At 43.2% G+C, this 26,206-nt stretch overlaps 1 protein-coding gene across 1 annotated transcript; it reads left to right on the top strand.

Moving 5' to 3' along the window:
• The first annotated feature begins 1,002 nt into the window (after nucleotides 1–1,002).
• qsox1 (quiescin Q6 sulfhydryl oxidase 1) lies at nucleotides 1,003–25,398 on the top strand. The gene is made up of 13 exons (XM_082523371.1): nucleotides 1,003–1,504; nucleotides 2,328–2,428; nucleotides 4,235–4,283; nucleotides 4,599–4,701; nucleotides 5,908–5,998; nucleotides 6,125–6,270; nucleotides 8,496–8,630; nucleotides 8,713–8,842; nucleotides 15,113–15,235; nucleotides 16,649–16,784; nucleotides 17,796–17,972; nucleotides 22,438–22,599; nucleotides 22,937–25,398. The coding sequence occupies exons 1-13, from the start codon at nucleotides 1,219–1,221 to the stop codon at nucleotides 23,761–23,763; spliced, it is 2,466 nt and encodes an 821-aa protein (XP_082379497.1). The 5' UTR covers nucleotides 1,003–1,218; the 3' UTR covers nucleotides 23,764–25,398.
• Nucleotides 25,399–26,206: the final 808 nt, after the last annotated feature.

The following is a 26,206-nucleotide window of genomic DNA, read 5'->3' as shown; positions in this document are numbered from 1 at the left end:
ACTGCAAACGAATCAACTTTATATCAACCCAAGTGACACCAGCACCAGAGTTTGTTTTTTTCCCCAATTGCTGGGTATCAGTTTTATTGGATTTATCACAGTTTCAATAAAACTGCACTTTCCCCCCTAAATTAGAGTCACCTGAAACCTAAACACGGATACCATCCATGTTTTATCTGTTTTCACTGAAAACAACTCACAAAGTGTGTCCTGGGTAACTTTTAAAGGCTCTTTTCACCATGTAGGATACAAGTCTGGTCAAAACAAGCATACAACAAGGTCTCCTTTTTTAACATAGTTTGATTCTTAGTTGTGTTTCCTTCTGTGTCAAAGTAAGTTTCTAATATAGTCATACCTGAACAGTCAAATGCAGCTTATTCTGTGAAATGGTCTTCACTTTCATTTCTCCAAGTAATGAATTGTTTTGCACACACCTGTAAATTGTCTCCAGCTCCCCCTACATGGAAGTCTGTTTTTTGTTGTGGGTGAGTTTTGCACAGGTTTACTTCTGTTTCTGCTCCCATTCATTGTTGATTTCATAACTTTGTAGTCTTTGTGAGTCTATGAAGGCGGCCCCTCCCTGAGCGTGGTTCTGCCGGAGATTTCTTCCTGTTAAAAGGGAGTTTTTCCTTCCCACAGTTGCCAGTGCTTCCTCAAAGAGTGGTTTTTTTTTTTTTTATTGTTAGGGATCTTTCTTCATTAGTCTAGTGTGTTTGCGTTATAGATAAAAAGCTGGAAATAAACTGAATATTGTGTCTCTGTGGCTGTTCTGTTAAAGGACACCTGCCCTCAAAATGCAAAACTCTGTCTCGTCACAAAATTGTATCTTCTGCAGAAAACCACAAACTAAACACATAAAACTAAACGTGTGCTCGGACGCGTATCACTTCGCAGTTAAAGTCTGTACAGCCATTAAATGACATTTCCTGTGTAGAGTCGTGTCCTGCACGTGACTTTAAATCGTCATGAATTAATAGTTTCATCTTATTCTAGCGTGCGTTTAAAGTGACGACAAATGGGCGATCGTGCGGAGTTGCGCTGTTTGTATGGCACTTTTGGTTTGCACGGCAGGGGGAGGACCCACGAAGCCCGGTGGGCATAAAAAAGCAGAGGCAGAAAAAGTTGTGACAAGTTTTGTGACAGCGGAGTGAGTGTGTGCGCTCAGAGAGACGACTCGGAGCTCCAGCAGCAGCAGCAGCAGCAGCTCGGAGGGGGAAGATGGCGCGGCGCTCCGGCCGTGCCACGTCTCGGTGTGAAGAAATACAAACACATCCCAGAAAGATGGCAACATCTGCGGTTTGGTTGTGCTTGTGCCTCCTTTTTCCGTCCGCGGAGGCCGGACTGTACACGGCTTCGGACCAGATCGTGTTGTTAACTCAGGAAAATGTGGAGTTTATTTTGATCAACTCCACAGCTGCTATGATCGTGGAGTTTTACGCTTCGTGGTGCGGACACTGTGTCGCCTTTTCTCCGACGTACAAAGCCCTGGCCAGAGACATTAAAGGTGTGTACAGAGCAGCAGCAACATTTGAAAGCTTTCAGTCATTCTGACTCTCGTTGTGTTCACTTCCAGCTTTGCACAGCTGGTCTTGTTCGCTGCCTTAAAAAGAAACTTCTGCTAAACATTTTAAGGATAAAAAAAAATCTATAATTTAGTCTTTTTAAATATTTCCCGAGCTTCATCTCTGCGCGGAAATGATGAGAACACCAAGCTGCACTTTCCATCTGTTAATTAGAGCATGAGATCTAATGGAAGTGTTTTTATTTTGCTCGCTGCTCTCACGTCCTCTCCAACTCAGAGCTGCTCCTGCAGCCGCTGCCAACGAAAATCTCACAGAAGCATCCGAGCAAATATAATTAGGATGATGGTTAAGGACGAAGTTTCTGATGATGGCTGGGGCCCAACACAGTCACAGGGTATTTCAGTCCAGTGCTTTCACTCGCAGTCCACAGTGGCATCCATGGCTTGGCATGCTATCAAACGGCCTGCCTTGGAGGGATTAGGAATGCTCGCAATGTAATGATTTTACACTGGGAGCAGCACCGGATGAGCCTTGGACCTCTGTCGGGTGTGTGGACTCCCACGATCCTGCTCGTGAAGCAAAGTTTCTAAAATGAATATCAAAGGAAAATGCTGCTCACCTGTAGCAGCTGACAGTTTGCTTATAGCTAGAAGTTTTTATCCTAAAAGCCGTACCTTCTATATTGATTCATGGATCGAGACTAATTCGGGGCCCCATCCAGTGCTGATGGACTGTACACAGCAAAGTAGACTGTAAATAAATATTTACTGTGGGTCTGTCTCCCTCTGTTTGATGTCTGTTCAGAGTGGAAGCCGGCTGTGGATCTGGCAGCTGTAGACTGCGCTGATCAGGAGAACAGGGAGGTCTGCAAAACCTACAAAGTCCGAGGGTACCCCACAATAAAGGTCGTATGCTATATATGAACTGTCTGCATGGCTGTTTCTTCCTTTATGATGAGTGTTGTGTGGAAATTCACTCTTTCCACTAAAGCTGCTGATTATATGAAAAAGAGGCTGAATTAGGCATCCAAAAACAGTGGCTCACTGTCTTGTCACAGCAGGAAAGTCTCATGTTCGGACCCCCTGAGTGGCAGGATGTTTCTGTGTGGTTCGCTTGTTTTTACCCCTCTTTGCTCCTGCAGGTTTTCTCAGGAGAACCTGACTCCCATAGTTCCCTTGACTAAGCTTAGAGCTGTAGTTGGTCTCCAGGTGCTGCACCACAGCACGCTGACAATGAGTTGGAGTTAAGATCCTTACAGTGATCCACAAAGGAGAACATAAAGAAAGTAAACAACTTAGTTCTCCGAATAAATTAAATCACAATTATTCAGACATAAGAAAGTTGGAAAGAAATTGAAAAGGCAGTTTGTTGTTAACTCCTCAGTTTCACATGGTTGGGCATTGATATGGCTTTTATGTAACAGTTTGCATGTAGGGTGACCAAAGCCCCCCCTTAGATTTGAGCACACAGCATTTCTACCCCTCGTTCCCACCCCCTGTCCCACATACTGAGGCCATGTCCCACATTTAGATTTTGTTCTAGTTTTCAAAAGTAAACACTGTCAAATAGACTCTTTACCAAGTCTGGCTTTTATTCAGTAGCTACAACGAAAGCACGAGAGACCATCATCAGACTGTCACTGTTTCACTGCTCGTGCTGAAGTCACAGGTGTGCATATTTCACTAGAAGAGGCTGGAAACTTTCACAGAGGAAAAAGACATGCTGTTAAAATAAAGGCTGACACAACCTACAACTGTTACTCAGTGTTTTTGTCTTTCCCCCTCTCTATTCTGTTTTCAGTTTTGCACTGGGGAAATAATGACGTGTCAGTGTACGAGCGTACAAAAGCAGATGATTATCAGACACAGGGTAAAAAAAAAAAAAAGTAGCACATGACTGTTAGAAAACTATCACAGAAACTGCAAATTGTGTTATACAAACATACTCGTTGTCCTACATTCAGCTTGTTGGGATCTGCTCGCCGTGTTTGCATTAATGAATCCTGTTTAGAAATGAGTCCAGCACATTCCCCCGTGCAGGGGTGGCACATGGAGATGGATCCCATGAAGGTCCATGCTTTTCCTTCTCAGCTCTTCCAGCAGTGATGCAAAGATTTGATCATATTCTGCAGATGATGGTTAAACCTTTGCATGAGTAACGGTCCCATTTTTTACTCTTTGAATCAAACACTGTTATATTCACGGGTCCTGTTCTAGATTTTAATACTGTTGTAATTATGCATATTTGTTTAAGGCAGTATGAAAACAGTGTGTATATAAAAACAAACAATACTTTGTGTAGTTTGTCCTTTAGTAGTCTCAACATCAAGGAGTCATTTTGAAAACGTTATTCTTGTATTAGCTGCAGTATCTCGTCAGTCTGCCACATGCAACGTTTGCATGATCAACAGCCACATCGCAGAAATTCAAACATCTGCACTCATACTTGATTAGTCAGCAGAGTGTGTTCAAGCTCACGCATCAAAAGCCAATAAAACAAAGAGCTCCTTCTGTTTTGAACTTGCACTGGAGCTTTAACATCTGCTACTCATTTTAACCAGGAAGAGGTCAAGAGGAGGGCTGCCCCCCCCATCAGATATTACAGAACATGACTTTGCTTCACTCGTAGCTGTGAGGCCCGTCTGATCACATCTCACTTCTCTCTCTCGTCTTTTCTTAACTGAGACCTCCCTCTTTGTTTTCTCTTCTCAGTTCTTCCATGCCTACTCCAAGCCTGATTATGAAGGACTGCCTTTTAGAGGTATTACACACAGAGAGGACACTCACCGAGCCTTCAGCTTGTTTTCTTGGAAACACCACCATAAGTTGTCTTGTGTAGTCATGGTGTTATTTCAATATGCTTAACCCTCAAACTTCCTCCTTTGTTTCTAATTATTTTGTCTTGGTTTAGCTCAAACGTGTTCTATATCCACTGTGCATCATTTATTTCACCAACCTAAGAGTACAGTTACCTGTTTTGGACTCGTTTGTATTGATGTTTTGGTAAATACGGATTTGTGTCAGTTTAAGATCATCTGTAATAAAATCTTTGCATTTTTGATTTATTTATTTTTAGAGTTTAGCCGTAATGTTCAAGACCTCCGTCACAAGATCTTAGACAAACTGGAAACCCACGGTGAACCCTGGCCCCCTGCCTGCCCCCCACTGGAGCCCACCAGGTAAACACACGAGCAGAAACACTAGTTTCTATAAACTTATTTTTATCAGCAGTTTTACAGTTGCAGTCTTATCGTCTGTTCAATCATCACTCACGACTGAAGCCAGCTGATGTATCTGCAGTAACTCCTACACAGTTAGGGGTTCGAGGGTTCTCATCTAATATGATATTATGATGTCTCTGTGTTGCCTAGCAACCACCTACCAAGGGGCTTAAACGACCAGCTGAAGGAATTAATGCGCATATAGCAACTTATAAAAGATTCTTATAACTTTAATTTTACAACAATAACATCCACAAAATGTATTTCCACACGTCCCATACTTTTACAAGCATACAAAACATGTTTCCACAAAACGGGTTCTATTTCAATATTTTTCGCTCTTCTTTTGCAGTTCCTGTTACCCTGCCTTCATAAAATAACTTGTTTTGAATTCGTTTCTGTCCTCTTACTCGATTGTGTATGCACCTAAAATTGAGCCTTTCCAGTATCTGTCATGTTCCCAGTGTATTTTATTTATTTATTTTTTTTGTTGTTGAACTTAATTCATATCTTCAACTTTCTGTGGATTTTGTAGTTTTGTTTGCAGAATTGTTCCTATAAGCAAAAAAAAAAGAACTGTTCACTTTAAATTTAAATAAGGGGTTAAAAAAGTTGATTTCTAAAGTTTATGACAAATTCAGTTTGACTCAGAAGACTCCCCATTAGCTCATTATTACTACATGGCCGCCCTGGTGCCTACGCATGGCACACACGCATACAGACATGTGAACTAAAGCACACATAGTTCAGCAGGGGAAGGCCCAGGAAGTCTTTCTCTTTGGGTTTAAAGTGAAAGCGTCATGTTAGAGCAGAAATTCAGAAATGCAGTTGGTTTTTTTGTTTGGGGTTTTTTAAGCAAAAAAAGAATTTTTTTTTATTTATTTTTTCACAGGTGGAGACGATTTTGTTGTAAAGTTTTAGTATTTTAGGTGGAGGCAGAGAAATGACAGAAAGGTGGTGTTTTTGTTTGTGTTTTTCATTTAGTTTATTTTTACATTCTTGAAAAGCATGTAACACATTAAACACACGCAAACCATTCTGCACCCTAAATACTGTTATTATGACCTTTAGACACATAATGATTCACTTTTATTTATCTTTGCTGATTTTTAAAAAGTCAGATGTGGGTCTCTCCCTCTCCCTCCCCCCCCCCCCCCCCCCCAGCCAAATGGAGGTCGACGTCTTCTTTGAGACGAACGATGTCAAACACCTGGCTCTCATCTTTGAAGATGCCACGTCGTACGTTGGCCGAGAGGTAACACGTCGGAGATGTGACTGAAACGCTCGCAGTGTTTGTTGTCAAACGGCGGCGTATTAACATTAAATAGGTCCGTGTTATGAAACATGGCGAGGTAAAGTGTGTGTGTGTTTTGTACGTTAGGTGACCCTGGACCTGTTACAGTTTGACAGCATTGCGGTGCGCAGGGTCCTGAACACTGAGGAAAGCCTGGTGACCAAACTGGGCGTCACAGAGTTTCCATCCTGTTACCTTTATTATCCTGGAGGCAACTTCACCAGACTCAGAGTGTGAGAGTCTTTACAGTATCTACTGCATGTCAAACTGCTTTTGAAAAAGTGACAAAATAAAGTTTATAAACACATTTTTCTAGTATAAGGAAAATGTAAGGGCGTTCAGCACGCTCTATAATAATACTGATGATCTTATGGAAAAAAATCAAAATATTTGAAACAACCCACACACTCCTTATCTAATGTTTTTACTCAGTTTGTCTAATCAACCTTGTTATTCACGGATTTCCTTGATTTTTCTGACTGATATTTGTTATTGTTCATTATTTGGTGACCTTGTTGTTTCCGTATAAACTCTTGGACATCGTGAGAATCGGCCAGAAAGTGAAAACATCTCTGTGGGTGGGCAGAACTTTGGACTGTACAGCACAAACATAAAAGGGCAGTTACAGGTCTTTGTACGACGTGTCCTTCATGCGCTTTGGCGTCGCTGTAGTTACTAGAGGAGAATACAGGTGAGAAAAGAGGGTAGCAGTGAGCACCAGTGCAGTGAGCACCAGTGCAGGCTCGCGGGCGGAGTTTCCACCAGTTTAGCACCACTATAAAACCGACCACACTATGTAAACACATAAGTGGAGGCAGCCAGCTAAAATGTGACAGTAACCTTGGCTAAGCACTAACAGAACGTAAGAAAGTCTAAGGCTCCAGTAGAAATGTCTGTTTCTCAGTCCAACACAGTTGCTCCTTGCCCAAAGCAATGAAACGTGAAACAGGCGCACAAAACGTAAAAATCTGATTTCTGCATTATTATAATGAGGCCGTTCTTTTTGAATGGCTGAGCTGAGGCAGTGAGCCTGAGAGAAGCACATGCATTGCTCACGCTGGCTGTGGAAACATCTGCCACCTCGTGAATATTGTGGAACTAGAAGGTCCGTGCCCTGCATGGATCTCCTACCTGTTTTCTTTCCTTTCAAACTGGGTCAGAGTTGCACAAACACCAAGTTTATTCCCCTTTGGTTGTCATTGTTCAACACGCGGCTGCACCGCTCTCTTCCGAAAAGCTTGGTAGTGTTCTCATTATCTGAACGCTATTCATGAGAATATTTTTAAACATCTGGCCTCTTAATGGGATCAGAGCATCAAAATCACTCCATTATTCACCATCATAAAGCGGCGCTGATCATTCCTCACCCTGCAAATTCATCTGCTGTTTATGCCTCTTTGTTTGGCTGTTTCAATAACTTGGCATGCAAAGAGGACTCTTTTTAGTTGACAAATGCAAAGAGGAAATGATTTATTGCTGTTTTATTTATTCACCCTCCATCTCTCCCCTTTCCAGCCCCCCTCATCTCCATCACTGTACAGAAGGGAGGTTTTTTAATTTCTTGCATGAAAACAATGCCATTGCTTTTCTGGCTTCACCTGCCAAACAAGCCCCAGCCACACACGGCGACAGATGGCCTCCCATCATCGCTGAATGTCTGATTGATCCTGGGAGAGCACAGTGGTGTGCGCCTGTGTTTGCGTGTCTGCGCGCGAGCGTGCGGGTGGCGTCTCACATCCTTCATGCATGTAATGTGTGCTGGTCCCAGGTGAATGCATTCCCCCTCAGTTCACCCTGATGCCTGCCTGCCTGCCTGCTGGCCCTGGGGATCGCTGGATGAATGGCTTCCCCTCCACATCTGTACACTCCCACACACACGCAGGTGTAATTGAGTCCCAGGCTGGTGTGAGTAAGCGTTGGCCCCGAGTATCCATCCTCCTTATTACCATCCTGTTCAAGTTTTACGATGCTCTCGCTCGCTCTTTCTCCCTCTCTCGTTCACCCTCCCTCTCTCTCCGTCCGTGACAAGGAGAGAAGGAAAATGAGGGGAGGATGTGAGGGATGGAGGGTGGTGAGCGCTTTAGTGGTTGTGGTTGCAGGGTTATCACATGCCTAAATGATCAGCCATACCTCTCTCTCCTACTTACCCTGGCACCATCTGCCTAGTATTTAAAATGCATTCCCGTAAGTGTGTAAAATATACGGCCGTGAAAAATACAGGTCGTAAAAAGGGTTTTATGGCGTTGGACTGCTGAGACAAAAGATTGAAACTGAAATAAAAAACGAAACAGAAAACTGCTTTTTGAGGTTCGCTGCAGATATGGACACGTTAATGTTACTCAGGTGTGATTGTTGCATTTCTCAGTGTGCACGTCTCTGCACAGATGCACTTTCACACTGAAAACATCCTGTATTAACCTGTGTAAGTGATGGCCTCACTTCTCCCTTTCTCCCACAGTGACATTGAGGCTCGTGCCTTCTACTCTTATGCCCTCCAGAGGCTACCGGGGGTGGTGCGGTCAGGGAAGCCTCCACCAGTCTCCACCGAACTCCTTAAAAACAACACAGAGGATCCCTGGAGACCGTACGACAAGTATGAATGAGACACAACATCCACAAACATCTTTACTGACTCATATTTCGCCTTGATGTGATTGTTTGCTTTTTGCACTCAGGTTCAGGGTGTATATGGCAGACCTGGAGTCAACGCTGCACTACTCCCTGCGCGTTGAGCTGGGTGCTCAGTCTGTTTTCCAAGGGCGGGCACTGACTTCTCTCAAGGCTTACATCTCTGTCTTGGCCAAGGTACACTTAGCAGAACTTTCAGACACAGCAAGTACAAAAAACAGCAGATTTGTATTTTTTAAAGCAGTTTGCTCCTCGTTGTCTGACTGGATTTGTTATCTTGACGTATACTGACTACTGAAAACTGTTGTGGTCAGAAAAGCATTAAAAACTGTTTGTTTCTAGATATTGATAAACTAAATAAACTAAAAATAATCAATTTTAGCAAATCTGCTGAACATGAACTTGCTTCACCAGGCAATGTTGTAGCTCAAGTCCTGCAGTTGCAGCAGGTCACCACTAGGTGGAGATTGAGACAGCAGAATGTGGGTTAAAGCTGCAGATTTGAGTTTTCCTGTTCCAGCGTTTGGCTTTTGTTTTCCTTCGCATACGTTATTAACTTTGGTCTCCGTCACTTTGTTACAGTTATATCCTGTTGTGCGTGCTGTTGTTTGTATGCGCACTCATAAACACACAAACGTGTCAGAAAGCCGGAGTGAATGGCACCGACTAGAGCAGAAGTCCAAAGACTCTGGTGGGCATTGATGGTGCCTCTCAGGGTGCTTGCTGCCCACAGGCTCATGCTGTCTTCCTGCTTGTGGTTTCACACAAGCATTTCTGTAAATATTTGTGACCATGCCAGTCTTGTGGGTGCGTGCGAGTGATGTTTGTCTCTCATTGTCATTTGTTACCCTTTCCTCCTTTTTGTTGTTGTTGTTTTTCCAAAATATTTCAGTGTCTCCACTCTTTTTACCGCCCTGCCTTTGGCTGCATTCTTACCCCTCTATTTGCTAAATCCTTTCTGTGTGAAGTGAGCCAGCCAGGCAAACATGTTGTGATGATGAGGCCTGACCTGCTATCCTGCTCCTGTTGGCTACAGACCAGCCTGTTTCACTGCCCTAGTCCGCCACCAATCTCTCTGATTATATCTCGCTCTCTAGGGAGGCATCGTAGAGAGCCATCTCCGTCAGTGTGTGTGTGGCAGAGCACTGTGGCCTCCTATTAGCTCCAGTTTGTTTAGTGAATAGCAGCAGGTCCCAGTGGTATTTTTAGCATGCCCCCACCCCTTACCAGAATGGAGCGGCAGCCCAGCGGGGCTTTGTGTTGCTGAGGAGGGCGTCATTGTTACAGCCGACCGCCACTCGACGGCCCTTATTGACATTTGACTGAGAGGTCTCGCTGCATGGTGAGAATGCTTTAAGCCAGACTCGACTCGCTGTTAGTCGTGGTTTGTGAGACCGGGTTGGACACGAGCGCAGGAAATGCCTGCAGGTCATGTTTACAGTGCAGCCAGCTGGATAATCTTTGACTCGCTTTTTGATTCGTCTAAAATCGCTCACTTTCAAACTGTTCTCTGCACCTTATTATTAAAGCGCTACGTTTAAAACGAAACACAAAAACACCTGAGCGCCACGTGTGAGTCATGTGATTAGAGTGAAAGTGACTCACGATGGCCTGACCTTTAATGTCAGTGTTATTTCACTCTGCTGTCATGCTCCTTAATCATGACTCTTTAATGTGAGCTGAACCACACAGTGAGTGGAAAGCTCCATGCACAGGCTCACGTGTGCCTACAAGTAAGGCTTTCAGTATTAATTTAATCAGCATATTCATTTGTCATTCTTCTGCGTATCCAGTTAATTGTCTAAAAAGTCTGAAAATTATAGTTTTAAGTGATTCTAATGATTGTTTTTCATCAACTAAGACAAGAAAACCAATAAATATATAAAACTGACTCTTATTAGACAAATAACTGTGTCCTGAGCCTCCTGAGCGTCTTCTTTCCTGGATTCGTTTTTTTAATTAGTCTGCTTTGTCAAAGAATCACACTTCCATGAATTCTTTCTTCTCCATAATCATACAATCATCACATCTCTGTGCCACATGTTGTAGATGGCAGCGTTTTTGCACCCAGTCGTAATATTACTAGATTTACTATCTTGTCAGGCTGGAGCCGGATTTATGAATCCTCTACATGTATATGAGGATTAAAAAAGTGGATCTTGGGAAGCATGAGAGCATTACAGCGAGGTTTTTAAGGATTACACCTCTATCCTGCTTTTCTCGAAAGAAGCCCTTCAGCCCAGAGGGGACAAAGGGGCTGAGGAATAAAACAAAGAATTAAGAGGAGGGGTTTAGTTTAAAGGAACACGGACGTCTGCCTTCTCACGCCACGGCCCAGGACATAATGTGTAAAAGTGCCTCTGCTGCCAAGATTGCCTTGGCTTTTCTTAAAATTAGCTGTCCAGATAATTATGAATCATATTACAGATTTAATGAGCATTCCCTCAGAATTTGTCAATTCGCTTTGATGTATTTTGTGTGCGTGTGTGTGTGTGTGAGGATGAGGCTGCTGTTTTCTGGTTTCCACTCGGGCACGTGTCTGCAGTAGATTACCGAGGGCCTTCACCCCTGGCTTCCACCCCCGGCCTGGCCTGGTCTCCCCTGTTAGAGCCAACAGATGCCTCCCTCTCAGGACCCTCACCACAAGGAGCTTGCGGTTTCTCAAGTGCTGCTGATACTAATCGGATCAGGAATGACATATTGCCAGGGTGAATGGGATTGTCATGGTCCAACTGGGATGGGTGCAGGAGGGGGTGAAGTGTTTGTGCACATTGTGCAGATACAGCGACAGATACAGATGAAGATCTCTGGAGCAGAGAGATGCAGAGATCATAAAAGTAGTAGCAAAAGAAAATCAATAATCAGCAGGCGTCCCTCATTCAGAATTTCATCCATAAATGAATCATTTTAATCGTCCTGTCAGCTGAATGGTTTTATTTTGTTAATATATTGCCAGTATAATTTCTCCTGATGCCAGCCTACTGTTGCTGTGAAAAAGAAAAAGCACACAATGACATTTTAGTTTAATAATTAACACATTTTTTAAACAAGGAAACTTGTTAAATGCTGCGGTGTTGCCTGCATTACTTTAAGCAGCTGTTGGTGAAAACTGACTGATTGTGAACCAGGCAGGCAGGATGAAGCTTTATTTAGATCAATGTGAGCAAACCGAAACCGTCTGAGTCTCTTTTTTCTCCTTTTTAAATTTTCTTTTCACACGATTACCGAACCTGCACAGCTCATGAATAGGGCTGCTTGGTGATGCTGACCTAAACGCATTAGTGGAAAACATCTGCCTTTTCTCCTCTGGTTAAATTCATATGGCTGTTTAATGAGCTTTTCCAACCAGTTGGCATTCAGACCTCGGATCCACACCTAAACCTATTATCACTGTGCCTCCGGAGCAGCAAACAGCCTTTGTGCTGCTCTTCACATCCCAACTTTCCAACTTTGTGTACGTGTGTATGGAGGCGGGGCTTGGTGAGTCGGTCGGTCCGCTCAAAGCTGTCAGGCTACAGGATTCATCTGGTTTCTTTATTTGTAATTATATATTTATAAGTCAGTCAAACCTGCGCATGATGTCAGCTTTTTATTTGAGCTGGAGATCTGAGTTTCATGAACACCAATAAATTACTTAACAAGTAACTCTGAAACTGCAGAAAACCCTCCGTTTACCTCTGTATACTCAGTCAACTTGTCTATTAATGGATTATGAAAAAAGTATAGTGGAAGGTTGTGCTCAGTTATTAGTGCTTTATGTAAGGGACACATGTGTTGGAGCAGGACTCTTAGCACATCGCAGCAGGTCTGATGAAGTGGGAGTAACGCACAGATCAGTGTGTGTTTATATGCAGGCGTGTTCCCATGAACACATCCTCCCCTGCTTTGTTGTTCTTGCCTCGTATTGCTTCCAGAGGCCCAGTGCGTTCGTAAAAACGGGATAAGTTGTGGAAAAAAGCTTTACTTGCTGTGTCTGTTTCTGAGAAACGAGACGTTATCATAACCTATTCCAGAGAGAGGCTTAATGTAAGAATAGGAAGCACATTAAGCCAAAGTTTATTAAAGCGGTCTTGTCTGTCTGACAGTCACCGGGCAGACGTGTTTTCTGTGTGTGTCTTAAGGCTGTCATCACTGGTCTCAGACACCCATCAGCTGGATTTCCTCTCCCGCTTCGTTTACCCACTTTGCTAGTTACAGTGTCACGTTTCTTTACAGCTGTGCCTGTTGCCAAGGTGACGTGAGGAGTAAGCCCGAGTGAGGAACACCTAAGTGGTTGTTAGTGGCTTAGGAAATGGATCTTAATGAATGAAGAAGCTCAAGCTTGGCTTTTGTCACATTTACTGAAATTCTTTAAAGGTGCTGAGCAGGAACAAACCTTAAACCACAATCTTTTGTAAAATATTAGGAAACAAATGTTCTACCCGGGTGAAGACGTGCGTTTCGAAGAAGCCTCAAGACCCGTGTCGTCACATCTTCATCACTACATTATTTTTTCTTTCCGTAGCTTCTTTCTAAACCAGAGCTACAGGGTGTTTTTATAAGTAGACATGTAATAATTAAAGATGGTGTAAAAATGTTATCTTTAAAAAAGCCAAACTTCTTTTATTCTTTTTAAACAGAGATAAAAGTGGTTTGCTCTAAAAGTAAATCTGATCACTGAGGCTAAAACCACGACTGCGTGCTCCCCCTTTGTTTTAAACCTGGACATGTAGCAGCTCTCTGGGGGGTCTGGGGGCCGTACAGGGTGTTTGGAGATTTCAAGGTAATCAGCAAAAAACTAAATTTGACGTAAATGGGAAGCCCGCAGTGTTTTCCATCAAACTGCATCATTTAGGCATGCATGCAATGACTTCCAATAATCCTAATGATCTGGAGGTATTATTCAGAAGCGCTGCTCGGACCTTTGCAGGATTTCTACTGCTGGTTGAAACTGAGATGTTGATTTGAAAACATGTTTTGGCTGGTGAGTGGCTCTATCAGAAACATGTTCAGGAGTTGGGTTCTAATGAATCAGGCTGAATTGGATGTAATGGATACAAACAAATGTTTCATTTAAGATGGATTCTTCTGGCTCTAGTTTAAGTTGCATGTTTAGCTCATAACATGAATTAAATTAGTTGTAGAAACTTTGTGCAAGCAATTAAATTTCAGCTGGAATCATTATTGCATTAATGTAATCTACACTGCAGTCTAACAACACAAATGTAATTAGAGTGAGTGACATGCATGAAATGAGATTTCTGGTTCTCGAACTACATATACAGTGACAGCCTGAGTGAGGAGCAGAGATGGGCGGTAACGCGTTACTGTAATCGGATTACTTTTTTTCAACTAACGAGTAAAGTAAGGGATTACTATTGCAAAAATGGTAATTAGATTACCGTTACTTTCCCGTAGGAACGCTGTGTTGCTGCGTTACTAAAACCGTGATTTTTTTTAATTTTTTTTGGCGAGAACGTCTCATGACAGTGACGTCAGCGAGTGCAACGTTCGTGACAACAGCTGTGTGCAGATCAACAGTGGATCATATATCGAGTGCAGAGAGAGTATGAGCGTGCAGCGTTTAAAGCGTGGAAGTACTGACCTTACTTTGAGTTTGATTCCATAAAAAGTGACAAAAACATTAGTGTCCGCTGTGCGCGGGAAGAAAACTTCTTTTTACAGCGAAAAAAACCCCTAAACTTCCAACAAGCACCGAGTAGCTACGACGTAATGGGAAACTCACAGAGAAACTCACGGATTCTTCCACTGACCGCGGCACACCTGCACCAGGGTAAACCTCCGCCTACCCTAGTCCTGCTTTACAGGTGAAAATAGAGCAACAGGACCGCTGAGTCTTTGACTTTATTTATTTTCTGCTGTGTTTTACTTGCATCTATTTGAAAGACTGAGTGTAAACACAAAAAATATTTTATTTTATGAGCTGGAATGTGCAGAAAATAGGTTTAAATGTTAAACTAATTTCTTCAAGTCAGAGAATGTTGCATATAATTAAATTTTTGCTTGATGCATAAAGTTAAAAGATTAAAACTAATAAAACAAGTTTTAAAAAGAGACTTTTCCATTTGATTACATTTTGTATGATGGATTATGCAGAAAAAGTAGAATTGGGCTGAAAGATCTATCACTTTATCACCTATTCAGGTTGTAAATCGTGTTTTTAAAAAGTAACTAAGTAATTAATTACTTTTGAAAATAAGTAATCAGTAAAGTAACGGGATTACTTTTTGGGGGAAGTAATCAGTAATTAGTTACTGATTACTTTTTAAGTAACTTGACCAACACTGGTGATATGTCTCTTATTCCAGTAATGAATCGACGGATTCAAACCTGCAACTGTTCCCCAAAATGCCCTTCATTTTCTAGTCTGTTTACTGGAACTCAGTAGAGATGTTTTCCTTGTTTGTATTGCGAACCATGAATATGTTGTGCTTTGTTCTTCCTTAGTACTTCCCAGGCCGTCCTATAGTGACGAACCTGCTGAAGGATTTAAACTCCTGGCTACAGAAGCAGACTGGAGATCGCATTTCATACGAAGCATTTAAAGAAAAACTGGAAAATGATGCACAGGTGAGCTCTGACAGGGACAAATTATACATTATTATTATTATTATTAAAATGAATTTGGTGCATCCGAATCATTTGTAGTAACGTTGTTTATGTCTGTGGCGTTTACTGGTTTCAAAAATAGTTTGTAGTTTGCAGACTACATTTAGAAAGTACATAAATGCAAACAGAGCCAAAGCAGCCAATGGAAGGAAGGGAGAGGAGAGAGTAGCAGACAGATGAGCAGCTGCAGGGAGAACAGAGGGCAGGTCATCACAAAATACACCCAGACTGATGTCCGAGCCTCTGGCTGGGAGTAGCCTCGTCGTTCTGCTTAGCCACAAGGTCACTTGTCAGTCTGGACACTTAATCAGTTCAGAGGCAGCACAATAATTTGTCAAAGAAATGCCAAAATGGGCATAAAAATACATCTTAAAAAAAACCTTCTGTACAAGTTTAGGGGTAGAAAAATACTCTTAAAGATGAGCATCCAGATGTTGCCGTATCTGCTTTGCGCTTGTCTCTGTGCTAGCGCATGCAGCTGGAAATCTATGTGCTGTTGTCTTTGGAATGAAGCCCGCGTGCCTCCGGCGTACAGCCGCTCACAAATTGAAAGACTCACTTACTTACATCATTAGCTTTTAGCAGGCAAATCAATGGATCAATGAATCAATGGGAAGGTATGAATAGACTCCGCCTCGGAGGAAATGGACTCTGCACCAAATCTTTACTATTGACATCTGAGTAACCCTGTCAATCAAGCCAGTGATGGCAGTGCAGTGCAATGAGCGCAACGACTTTATGTCAGAGAAAATATGTTGTTGAATTCAACTGTGGCTCGTGGTTAGAGATGCAGATAGCTTCTGTTCATTAGTGGAGGGCTGAGCCATTAACCTGAGATTGACTTCCCATTGATCAGGAAACTCCACGCAGCTGCTTTCATTAAGTTGAACGGATCTCGAGATACTGGAGAGACTCTTTACTTTTAGAGTTTTGTCTCATTTAGAGGAAAAGCCTGGTGATACTTTCCAGCTTCTCTGAACACTAAGACACTTTCTTTCCTTTGAAGAATCATAAAATGGGTCTCCCTTTTGTTGAAAACCCCCCCACATTTCCTAAAAAGCTGAATAGCGTTTGCCAAGAAGCTCTAGTGACCACACGAGGTTAAGTAATCATTTGTTCAGGTCCGTTTTCATCTGCAGAGTCGGGCCTGTGCAGAGGTGTTTGCAGGGGTTTGTGCAGAGATGCAGCAGATCTCATGTTCACTGGAGTAAGAGGTCAGCGTGCAGGTTTATGATAAATTAGGCCTCCTGCTTTATTTTAAAACAACGAGAAAGAAAATGTGATTTCCTTTATTTAGCTTGTTTGTTTCCTGTCCTTACTTCACATTTACCGGTAATTTGATTTTTCTTCTGTTTTTCTTTTTGTTTCTCTCAGTCTCCAAACTCGACGCTGCCAGACGGCGTGAGGTGGGTGGGCTGCCAGGGTTCACAGCCCCACTTCAGACGTTATCCCTGTGGGGTGTGGACTCTCTTCCATGTTCTTACTGTTCAAGCTAACAGCAAAGGCTCAGGTACAAACACAGTTTGTGTTGCAATGAATTAAAAGGTCATTGAGAGGTCAAAAATGCAGTGGAAGACTGAGGATGAGAGAGCTTTGTAAACACATGAGCTCTGGTTTGGCCTTTTTCCTTCCCAACAGTGACCTGATCTGACAGAGATGAGTTAGTTTATATTTTTATTTTTAACAGTTCAAATTGAGCCTAATTGTTTGTGTGAAAAGGGATTATTGCAGATTAGTGGAATGTGAGTGGTTAATAAAAATAGGAGGCAGATGACCAGAGGCTCCGCTCCTGGCAGGGACGTTAATCTCCCTTCAGTACGCACAGAGACAGGCACACTCAGATACATCCACACCGAGGTTAATCCCCAGGTTTACAGACCATTATGTGACCTGCAGATGGACTGGCCAAAAATGGTGTCCATCTGGCCCACCGCAGACCACCACGGCATACACACTAACACACACTTCTGACTATCAGAGAAAACATCATTTATCCATATCTGCATACACCCGTACAGTATCAAAGGTGTGTTCCACAGGCCTATCGTTATTTTCATAAAGGGCTCAAAGCTCCTGTCCGTGCTCTCACCAGCTGATTGGTGAACATCTAAAGGATCTGCTAAGCTGAGGACAAAAGCAAACGGCTAAAGGGAAATATGTTTGCGGGCTGCTGGAGTCCTGAGACAACAGCCGGGCCACCATTCACATAGAGCGTTAACGGCCTTTAATCTCCAGATTGCATTATCCCATTCATCTCAATATGGGGGTTAACCCAGCTCTGGGTGACTCCTACGTAATCGTGGGAATCCAGCGGGTGCTGGATCCTCGCTGCCACTGGCACACCTTCAGGAGGTGCATGCTCAGGTGCGTTTCTGCAGCTGTGACCTCATTTAGATGTGCCTGTGATTGTGAGCGACTTTGGAGGAAATGACAGATTTAATAATTGCTACAGTAAAGTTGAATTTAAACGTATTGTAATGTATTTTAAAGGATTGTGCACTGCTCTGCTTTTCCCCTTCAGATCCTCAAGAGGTGCTGCGTGCGATGAGAAGCTACGTCCACAACTTCTTTGGCTGCAGGGAGTGTGCGGGACACTTTGAGAACATGGCAGCAGAGACTCTGGAGCAGGTGACATCACTGCCCACAGCAGTCTTGTGGTTGTGGTCCAGACACAACGTGGTCAACAACAGACTGGCAGGTAGGAGTTGGCTCGGTCATCTGTCGCTTCTTTGTAGAATCTTCTTTTCCCTCTTTCAGCTCTCAAACTTTAATGATGTTAAAATGTCTCTGATCTTCTATCGTGGAACTAACTTAAACTAACATACAGTAACACGGCTTTAAATAAAAGTGTGAGTCACGCCAAAGCGAGCATGGTTTCACAAATATTAGATAAACTAACAGAAAGCCAAGTTGTATGAAACCCACAATTTAAAAAAAGATGAGAAATGCAGTCCAAGCCACCAGTGTTTAAACTGGTGACGTAATGTTTAAGAGATGTGTGTGAAAAACTGAAAAACCAGTTTATTTGTTTAAACATGGAGATGATAAAATGAAACGTTCAGGTGGTTTATCTGACAAACAAGCACATTTAAGATGTTGCACTTGTTGCATTATATTTGCATTTTTCATTACTGGACCACATGGATTAATCAGTGATTAAAAATAAATTGATGGTTTGTTGCTGCTTCTGCAATAATGTACGTTAGATCAAAGTAAGTCTCTTTTAAACTTTACTTTACTCCATCCCACTTTTCCCATCACATACTTGCCTCTTTCTTTGTGTGTGTGTGTGTGTGTGTGTGTGTGTGTGTGTGTGTGTGTGTGTGTGTGTGTGTGTGTGTGTGTGTGTGTGTGTCCAGTTAGTCTCTGTAATATGACTAAAAGAGGCTGAGGGGAGGAAGGATGGATCCTCAGATCAGACACCAGCTGTCACCACGTCTTAGCCCTCCAAGTATCATCTGCTTCCACCTCGCCCATTTTCTCCTGACCCCCCCCCGCCATCTCCCATTCTCTCACACCCAGTGTACCCCCACTGTTGTCTGAATGGCCCTTCCTCATTCATAATCCATGCCAGATTATGGTTTTATATTCTGCTTAATCAAGTAATATCTTTTACTGCTGCCTACAAATCAAATCCATATCTAATGTTGAACATAACTTTCTCTGTATTTCCAGGTTTGTCCGTCCTTCTCGGTTCAGCTTTCTAAATATAATCTTTTAGTTTTCGCTGTGCTCTGTCAGCAAATTCCTCTCTTCACATCAGGCACGAGTGCTAAACAGAGTGTCTCTCCTCCCTCTTCTGTGTTCCTGATTTTATTAGGCGTGGCGTGGTCATTAACAGCCTACTTTGTTAAATCACTGCCTTTTGTTTGTGTTTCTGTGACTGCCCCCTCTTCTATCTGAGGGACAGCTTGTGTCCTCAGCAGCAGAGGCCAGCAGTACACCGTCCCCGCGGCTCCTCAGACAGTTAAACACCATCTAACCTCCCCCTTCATGCATCCATCTTTCCTCTTCTGTAGCTTACACTCTTTCCACTCACCATCCCCTGGGACTCATATCCTCTGCTTGACAAGTAATAGTGCAGCATCCTCACAGGATGCGTCCCCCAGGAGCCGGCCCGCTTTGCGTACAATTCCCAGGGTAATGTGCGACAGCAGGTGGCAAACACCATGACACAAGCCACACACGCTTCCTTTTTTTTCCTCCCCTTTTTCCTCTGTATGGGTTAAGTTGTCGCCGGGGGGGGGGCGGGCACTGAGGTTAAATCGGGCGAATCAGGAGGGGAGAGCGAGGGAGGAGCCGAGGGTTTGGCAGCGTTTGCTGCAGTGAGTGGCGGCGTCTCCCCGAGGAAAGCGCGCTCCATCCACTCAACCCCTCCCCTCCTCTTTGCCTAAAGTGGAGCTCTTTAGCAGGCCTCCCCGCCCCTCCTTTCAGAAGCAGCCATGCATGAAAGAGCAGCTATTTGTAAAGCAGCCCAACAATTAATTTAGCTGGCAACAAAGAGGCCCCAGGGCCCTCGGCCTTCTTGCACGGGCAGAATTAAGACTGGTGGCAGCTCAGTCCTGTTGCTGCTTGTCAACAGCTGAGACTGATTCACATTTCTACAGATGGAAGAGCACTGCTGCTGCAGCGGCTCCAGCTGCCTCCTGGGATGTTTTTGTTGGTTGTGGATGGTTCCCCTAAAATTATATTGCACTTTTTTTTTAACAGTAAGATCAAATGGAGAAAAAAACAAACAACGAATGATGCATAAAAATGTTCCTGATTTATTAAAACCATCACTATTGCTTCTGTGTAGTTTCTGTTTTTGTTAACGCGTCGTTACCCGGACATTGTGCGAGCACAGCTACGTCCTTTATCTGAAACGTTGGTGTTTTCGCGTTTGCTTTTTCTTGATCCACACAATCTATTCAAGATGCATCAATACTACTGAGGTTTGCTGTAAATGTGACCCTTTAAACAAAATCACAAGTGCATGTCAAATCAGAATCTGCTTGTTGTGCACGTCCCAGTAAACTTAACGCACACACACACAGGACGACAGCTTGGTTAAATAGCATAAACTAACTCAAACATGCAGCTATTGCAAACAAATAAGCAAATAATAAATAAAAATGTCAAGTTAAACTTTTTCAGCAACATTTTCTTTTCCCAAAAATATTTGTCCAATAAAATCTTTCCAGGTAATGAGAGAATTTCATAATAAAAGTATAGATTGCATAAAAACTTTGCTATGAAATGATCTAAAATTAGCAAAAGTCAGAAAGTAGTTCCATAAAGAGCACGTGTCACCTGAATGAATCGGGCTACATGTTCACACTTTTCAATTAAAACAAGAAATATTGATATTTATTATCCAACCCCAGCAGAAACTCTGATATACAATAAACAATCCCTAAATGAGTTTTTCCTCTCCAATTATTTAAATAAGCATGAAATCTTGACTATTAGCCCCCTTCACTCACACCCCTGCACCCCATACTGCTGGCATAGCATGTGTGGTTGCAGGATTATTGCTGAAGAAGCTAGTTTGACGTGCTGAACAATACATATTTATACCTGATGAATATGTATGCCTGGCAGTGATGACATCTCTGTGACGGGCTATTGTGGCAATCTGGATATGGCTACTGTGGCTAAAGTCACCCTGGCTGCAAACGTGGCGAGCTGATTAGACTAAGGAAGGAGATGCAAGGCATACTGGATGTATGTGCACGTGCACCCTCACCTGCTGAAATGTTTAAAAGCCCCCCTTCACTCTCACTCACACACAGCCACCCATTCAGCACACAGTAAAATTGATGTATCCTTTATGTAAAGTACTGTATGCAGAGTACAAACACCCATGCATATGACTGAGATTAATCTTGAGCAGTGGAGAGAAGGGGGAGTAGAGGTGGTGGTGGTGGTGCTGCAGGAGGATGTAAATTGACAGTCCTGTAAAGTGACAGACCTGCTGCTCTGCACCCCCCCCCCCCCCCCCCCCCCCCGCCCTTCTTTTCTCCAACACAAACCAACACACACACACTCAGACACACAATGGCCTGCTGGTGACAACAAGCAATTCATTACTAGATGCTGCCCTGTGTGTGGGTGTACGTGTCTTCTGCCAGTGTGTTTGCAAGCATACAAAGGCCGAGTGATGTGTGAGCGATGAGCGGCGTTGGTGGGCAGCGGCTACATAAAAGAAAACACGTTAAAGGAGAAAGTTTCTAATTCATTAGAAGGGCAGCTCCCCGCTGAGGCTGCTCTTGGTCTCATGTTCAATTTGGAGATTGGACTTTGCTTTCAAAGGGGTGTAAAGGGACAAGACAGGTGGTTCAGAGCACCAAGGTGCCTGAAAACAGGGTGGGTGTGTGTGTGTGAGTGGGCGGGTGGGTGGGTGCGCGTATGAGTGGGGATGCTGTCCACTTTGGCCACATCTATTATCTCACCATCCCTCCCACTGGGACATCCCAGAAGCCCATTGATCATTGTTAGACCCTGTCATACGAGCGCGCACACAAGTGCACACAAAAGTATCAATCCATAGATTACATGCACACACACCCAGACAGATGATTTACATATAGACTCTTAAATACATACATACACATATGCATATAGGCACTTAGTTTTTACGAGCACTGTGACAAGATCAAATGGGTTCAGCGCAGATTGCATCCAGTCCTCAAAGCACTTACATCCTGCTGTCAGCGTGCACCAACAATAGAAGAAGCATCTGACTGGAAGTCGCTTCATCTGCCACAGACAGTCTCTGAGTTTGTTAGTGTGACTCTGAGGCTGTGAAAGAAGCCACTGAGACGGTCTGCATTTGTTTTTTAAAAATCTCTTGAATGCTTGAGTTCTGTCAGCAGTGTGAATACAGAAAAAGTCTGTTTTCATGGTAACATTGTAACGTTAACTGTAAGATTTCTCTTTGTTGTAAAAGGGATAAAAAGGATATCAGTAATAAAGTGTAGGACATCTTTCTGAATGAAATGGTCATAAATGTAGAAGGAAGATGTGAAGTTTACTTCTGAGGCCTCTGACAGTGAGGTGCATGTAACCTGCAGTGATAGTTGATCCTGATTTCCTGTCTGTTGTTGCACGTTTGATATTCTCCCAGTTACAAAGTGCTTAAAACTCCACTGTGCGATCTGCTCACCCTGTTTCTTTTGCAGGTGCTTTGAGTGAAGATCCTCAATTTCCAAAGATCCAGTGGCCTCCGCCCGACATGTGTTCAGCCTGCCATGCAGTAAAGGACAACGGGGAGCACACGTGGAACCTGACGGAGGTTCTCAAGTTCCTGTTGACCTACTTCTCCTCCGACAGAATCCTCACAGGTTTGACTGAAAACATTTTATGAACTTCAAGAACTTTACCAAACTGGGAGGTCAAAATTAGACTGATCCAAACATAAATTTAAAAAAAAATGTTGTACCTGTTCATCAATACCTGGATGCCTGTTACACATATATGAAGCAGCATTGTTTACTAATTGAATTTTTAATGCATTTAATGACTGACTGCTAAATTTCTAAGTGTAAACTAGTAACTGTGTATCTTAAGATTCTGAGAAGATTTGGTCCTAGATTCATAGAGTGTAATTTTTGGAAAGTTGGTGAAGGGAGAACCACGTATGTTTTATTTGTTTTGGGTTTGTTGCCCTTTTCCCATCAGACTACCTGGAGAGTGAAAGCCAGATTTTGGAAAAACAGAGGGAGAAACATGCCAGCCAGCAGGTCGTTCACATAGCTGAGAGACACGCAGAGAGAAGAGCCAGGGAGGCCTTGGACTTCAGAAAACATCCTCTGGAAACAGAACCCACTGAGCAGGAGGAAGAGGAAGAAAAAGGCGGGGAGGTGGAGGAAGAGGAAGAAGGCCCACAGGATGAAACGGCAGCAGAGGAAGAAGAGGAAGATGAAGAGGATGGACTAGCAGGTGACATGGTAGGAAGATCGTCTGAGCCAACGCCTTGGGCCAAGCCTGAAATGGAGCTGGGTCGTGGCCGGCAGCAGGCTCGGAGGAGACCGAGCTTTGTGAGAATGAGGAGAGACCCGCAGGAGGACATTGTGGATCTCGACTCGTTTGTCAACCAGCACTACAAGGCCAAGGCGCTGCAGATGGCTACCTCCACCCGAGTCAAACGACGCAGCCTGCAGAGAAAGGAAGAGCAGGAGCCCGGGCCGGTGTTTGGGCTCGGCATGGAGCTGGGCGCAGGGTTGGGGATGGTGGGTCTGGAACCAGTGGATGCAGGCTTTGATCTGGATTTTGCGCGGCCAAGGAAGCGGCTGCAGAAGCGAGACGTGGCGGGCCAGTACTTTGGTCAGGAGGCTGAGCTGAGGCACAAGGGACGCTTGATGTCCGTGTTGACCATTGGCTTCTCGAAAGTGGACATCAGCTTGTGTGTCTTCCTTTATTTCCTGTCCTCCCTGTGTCTTCTGGTCATGTACCTTTTCTTCAAAAACCGCCTCAGACGACGGCGGCCTAAAATCTCCGTCCCCTGAGCCAACATGTGTGCTAATTTCACCTGAGTCATAACAAAGATTAACATTCATTTGGTTAATGTCTCCTAAGTTTGAGCGCACTGCACACAAATATAAAATGCTGCCCTCCATAACTGTCCAGTTAAATGTTACCTGCAGTGACACATTTTACTGTGAATTTCACTATTTTCTGTCCAACTACAGACGAGGAGAAGGGAAAGTTAGCAAGTTACTTTAAAAAAATCAGGACAGTCATGATTTTATTTTCCGTGCAGCCTGCAGGGAATTTCATTCTTTCCACACTGACTGTGGGAAAAATGTGTGTTTAGATGTATATTTACATGAAATAAAGGAAAATCAGTTTTTGTCACCACTTTAAACCCCAGTATGAGCTGAAATGTTTTCTGTAATCTGTGTGATATAGATACAGCGCTTAAAATGTATTAGATCACCTGTCATCAAAAACAAGAAAACACAAATGTTTTAGAAATGTGTCAAAAAGCTTGTTTATAGCTAACAGCTGTCATTTATTAGGCAAAATAAACTAAATTCACATTTTTAATCCCAAATTTGAGCCGACAGTGGACTCAGAGAGGAGTCAGAAATTAATCGGGTAAAGCATCAAACCACCAAAACATTTTTTTTTTCTGCAGGAATTCAAGCAAATAGCTTTAATTTGGTGTCTTGATTGGAAAATGTGCTTTATTATCTTATTATTGTATTTTTGTTTGTAAAATGGTAAATCTGAAAATTCACATGACAATGAGTTTATTTTCAGTTCATTTTTATTTATATAGCACCAAATCACAAGTCACTTCAAGGTGCTTGATATTATAAAGGTAAAGACTCTACAATAGTACAGAGAGAACCCCACCTATCAGATAAACCCCCTCTGAGCAGGCACATGGGTGACAGTGGGAAGGAAAAACTCCCCTTTAACAGGAACAAACCCCCAGGCAGAGCCTGGCTGAGAGAAGAGAGACTGACTGGGGGTGATGGGAGGAAGACTGGACCAATATCATTTTGATTCAAGAGCTTGCACAAACTGGCGGATTAACAGAAACACAGATGATTTTGGAAATGACTAATACTGTTAGTTATGGCATAAAGCTGTACTGGGTGGTCTAATAAGTTTCAGCTGTGTTTGGTTTTCTTTCACTTTTGGTGGATTTTTAAATTTACTGCTTTTGTTACTGTTTTCTGTCAGATTCCCTCCTTAACGGTGTTGTGTGGCTGAGAATTTAGTCACATTACGTTTGTTTTGGTTGCTTCTTCATTTCAGTCTCAATTTTGTGAATTTTAACGCACTAACGGTTAAATGAACTTTGAGTGATTCAGAGCAGTCGTGTTGAATCTTAAATTATTGCTGAAAACTGTGACTCGACCAGAGAGAAGCAGATGAGCTGCATTGGTCCAAATTACACTTGAGCTTGACATGATGTCTTTGAATATTACATCACACTGAGTCCACGTAATAGCCACTCTGGTTCTTGAAGTGGAGTGAGGAATATGTTCACACTGGACGAGGATTTGGATTAATCGGGATTTGTTTTGTTTTTGTTTTCTTGGCTGGGGTCCATGAATGATGAAGCGCTGCTCTTCTTCGATGTTTCCATTTGCTTTGGTCTGAATCAATAAAATTATTTTTGATAACGATTTTCGTCTTTTGTTTCCTTGTTCTGACGTGGCGGTCGTGTTAAACGCGTAAATGGCGTCTGTGTTGTCTTTAATGTCGAAATATGTTTTTGTTACAGGTTTGAAAGTGACTTCCTGTTGTTCTAGGTCAAAACAAAAAACAATCAGGACATGGCGAGAAGGAGAAGGGTGTTACATGTAGAAATGGGGGTTAAACCACGCAAGGTTGAAGGAAAAAGCCTGTTGCCATCTGCTGTGCAGCGCAAGCTAAATCCTAACAATTTCATTGGGATTATAGCAAGTGAGTAATCCAGCTTTCCTTTAGGACTAGAGAGGAGAGATTACCCTTGAGGATTAGCTCCCAGCAGATAATAAACTTTATTAAAATGCAATCGGCTTTCATGAGGCTTCTTCCATCCTCACACACACACACTTGGAGGTGGGCTCTGCTAAGGAAGGGCAACGGCAGACCCTCAGGGGCGGTAACATGATGGGATAAGGGGTGGATGAAAGGAGTACTATGGGGGGGGATAAATGGATGGATGGATGAGGGTTTGATGTTGAGATCACAACGAGCACAGCTGAAGGACAACCAAAGCTTGATCTTGAGCTTTGTGTTTCCTGGAACGCCGGCTTGAATTCCCTCGACTCCTGCCCCTTACCTCCACCTTCCAACCTGTCACCAAAGCATACGTGGATAAAACCTCTGATCTTATCCCATAGCCCGTTCTATCCCTTCATCCAAACCATGTGTTCAGCCTTTGCAGTTTTGATGATGACATAGGTGAGTTGAGGCAGTCAATTTCTCTCTCTCTCTCTCACTCACACA

The sequence above is a fragment of the Aulonocara stuartgranti genome (genome assembly GCF_965226115.1).
Source record: "Aulonocara stuartgranti genome assembly, chromosome: 23".
Taxonomy (NCBI): domain Eukaryota; kingdom Metazoa; phylum Chordata; class Actinopteri; order Cichliformes; family Cichlidae; genus Aulonocara; species Aulonocara stuartgranti.
This window is presented reverse-complemented; position numbering and strand designations above follow the sequence as displayed.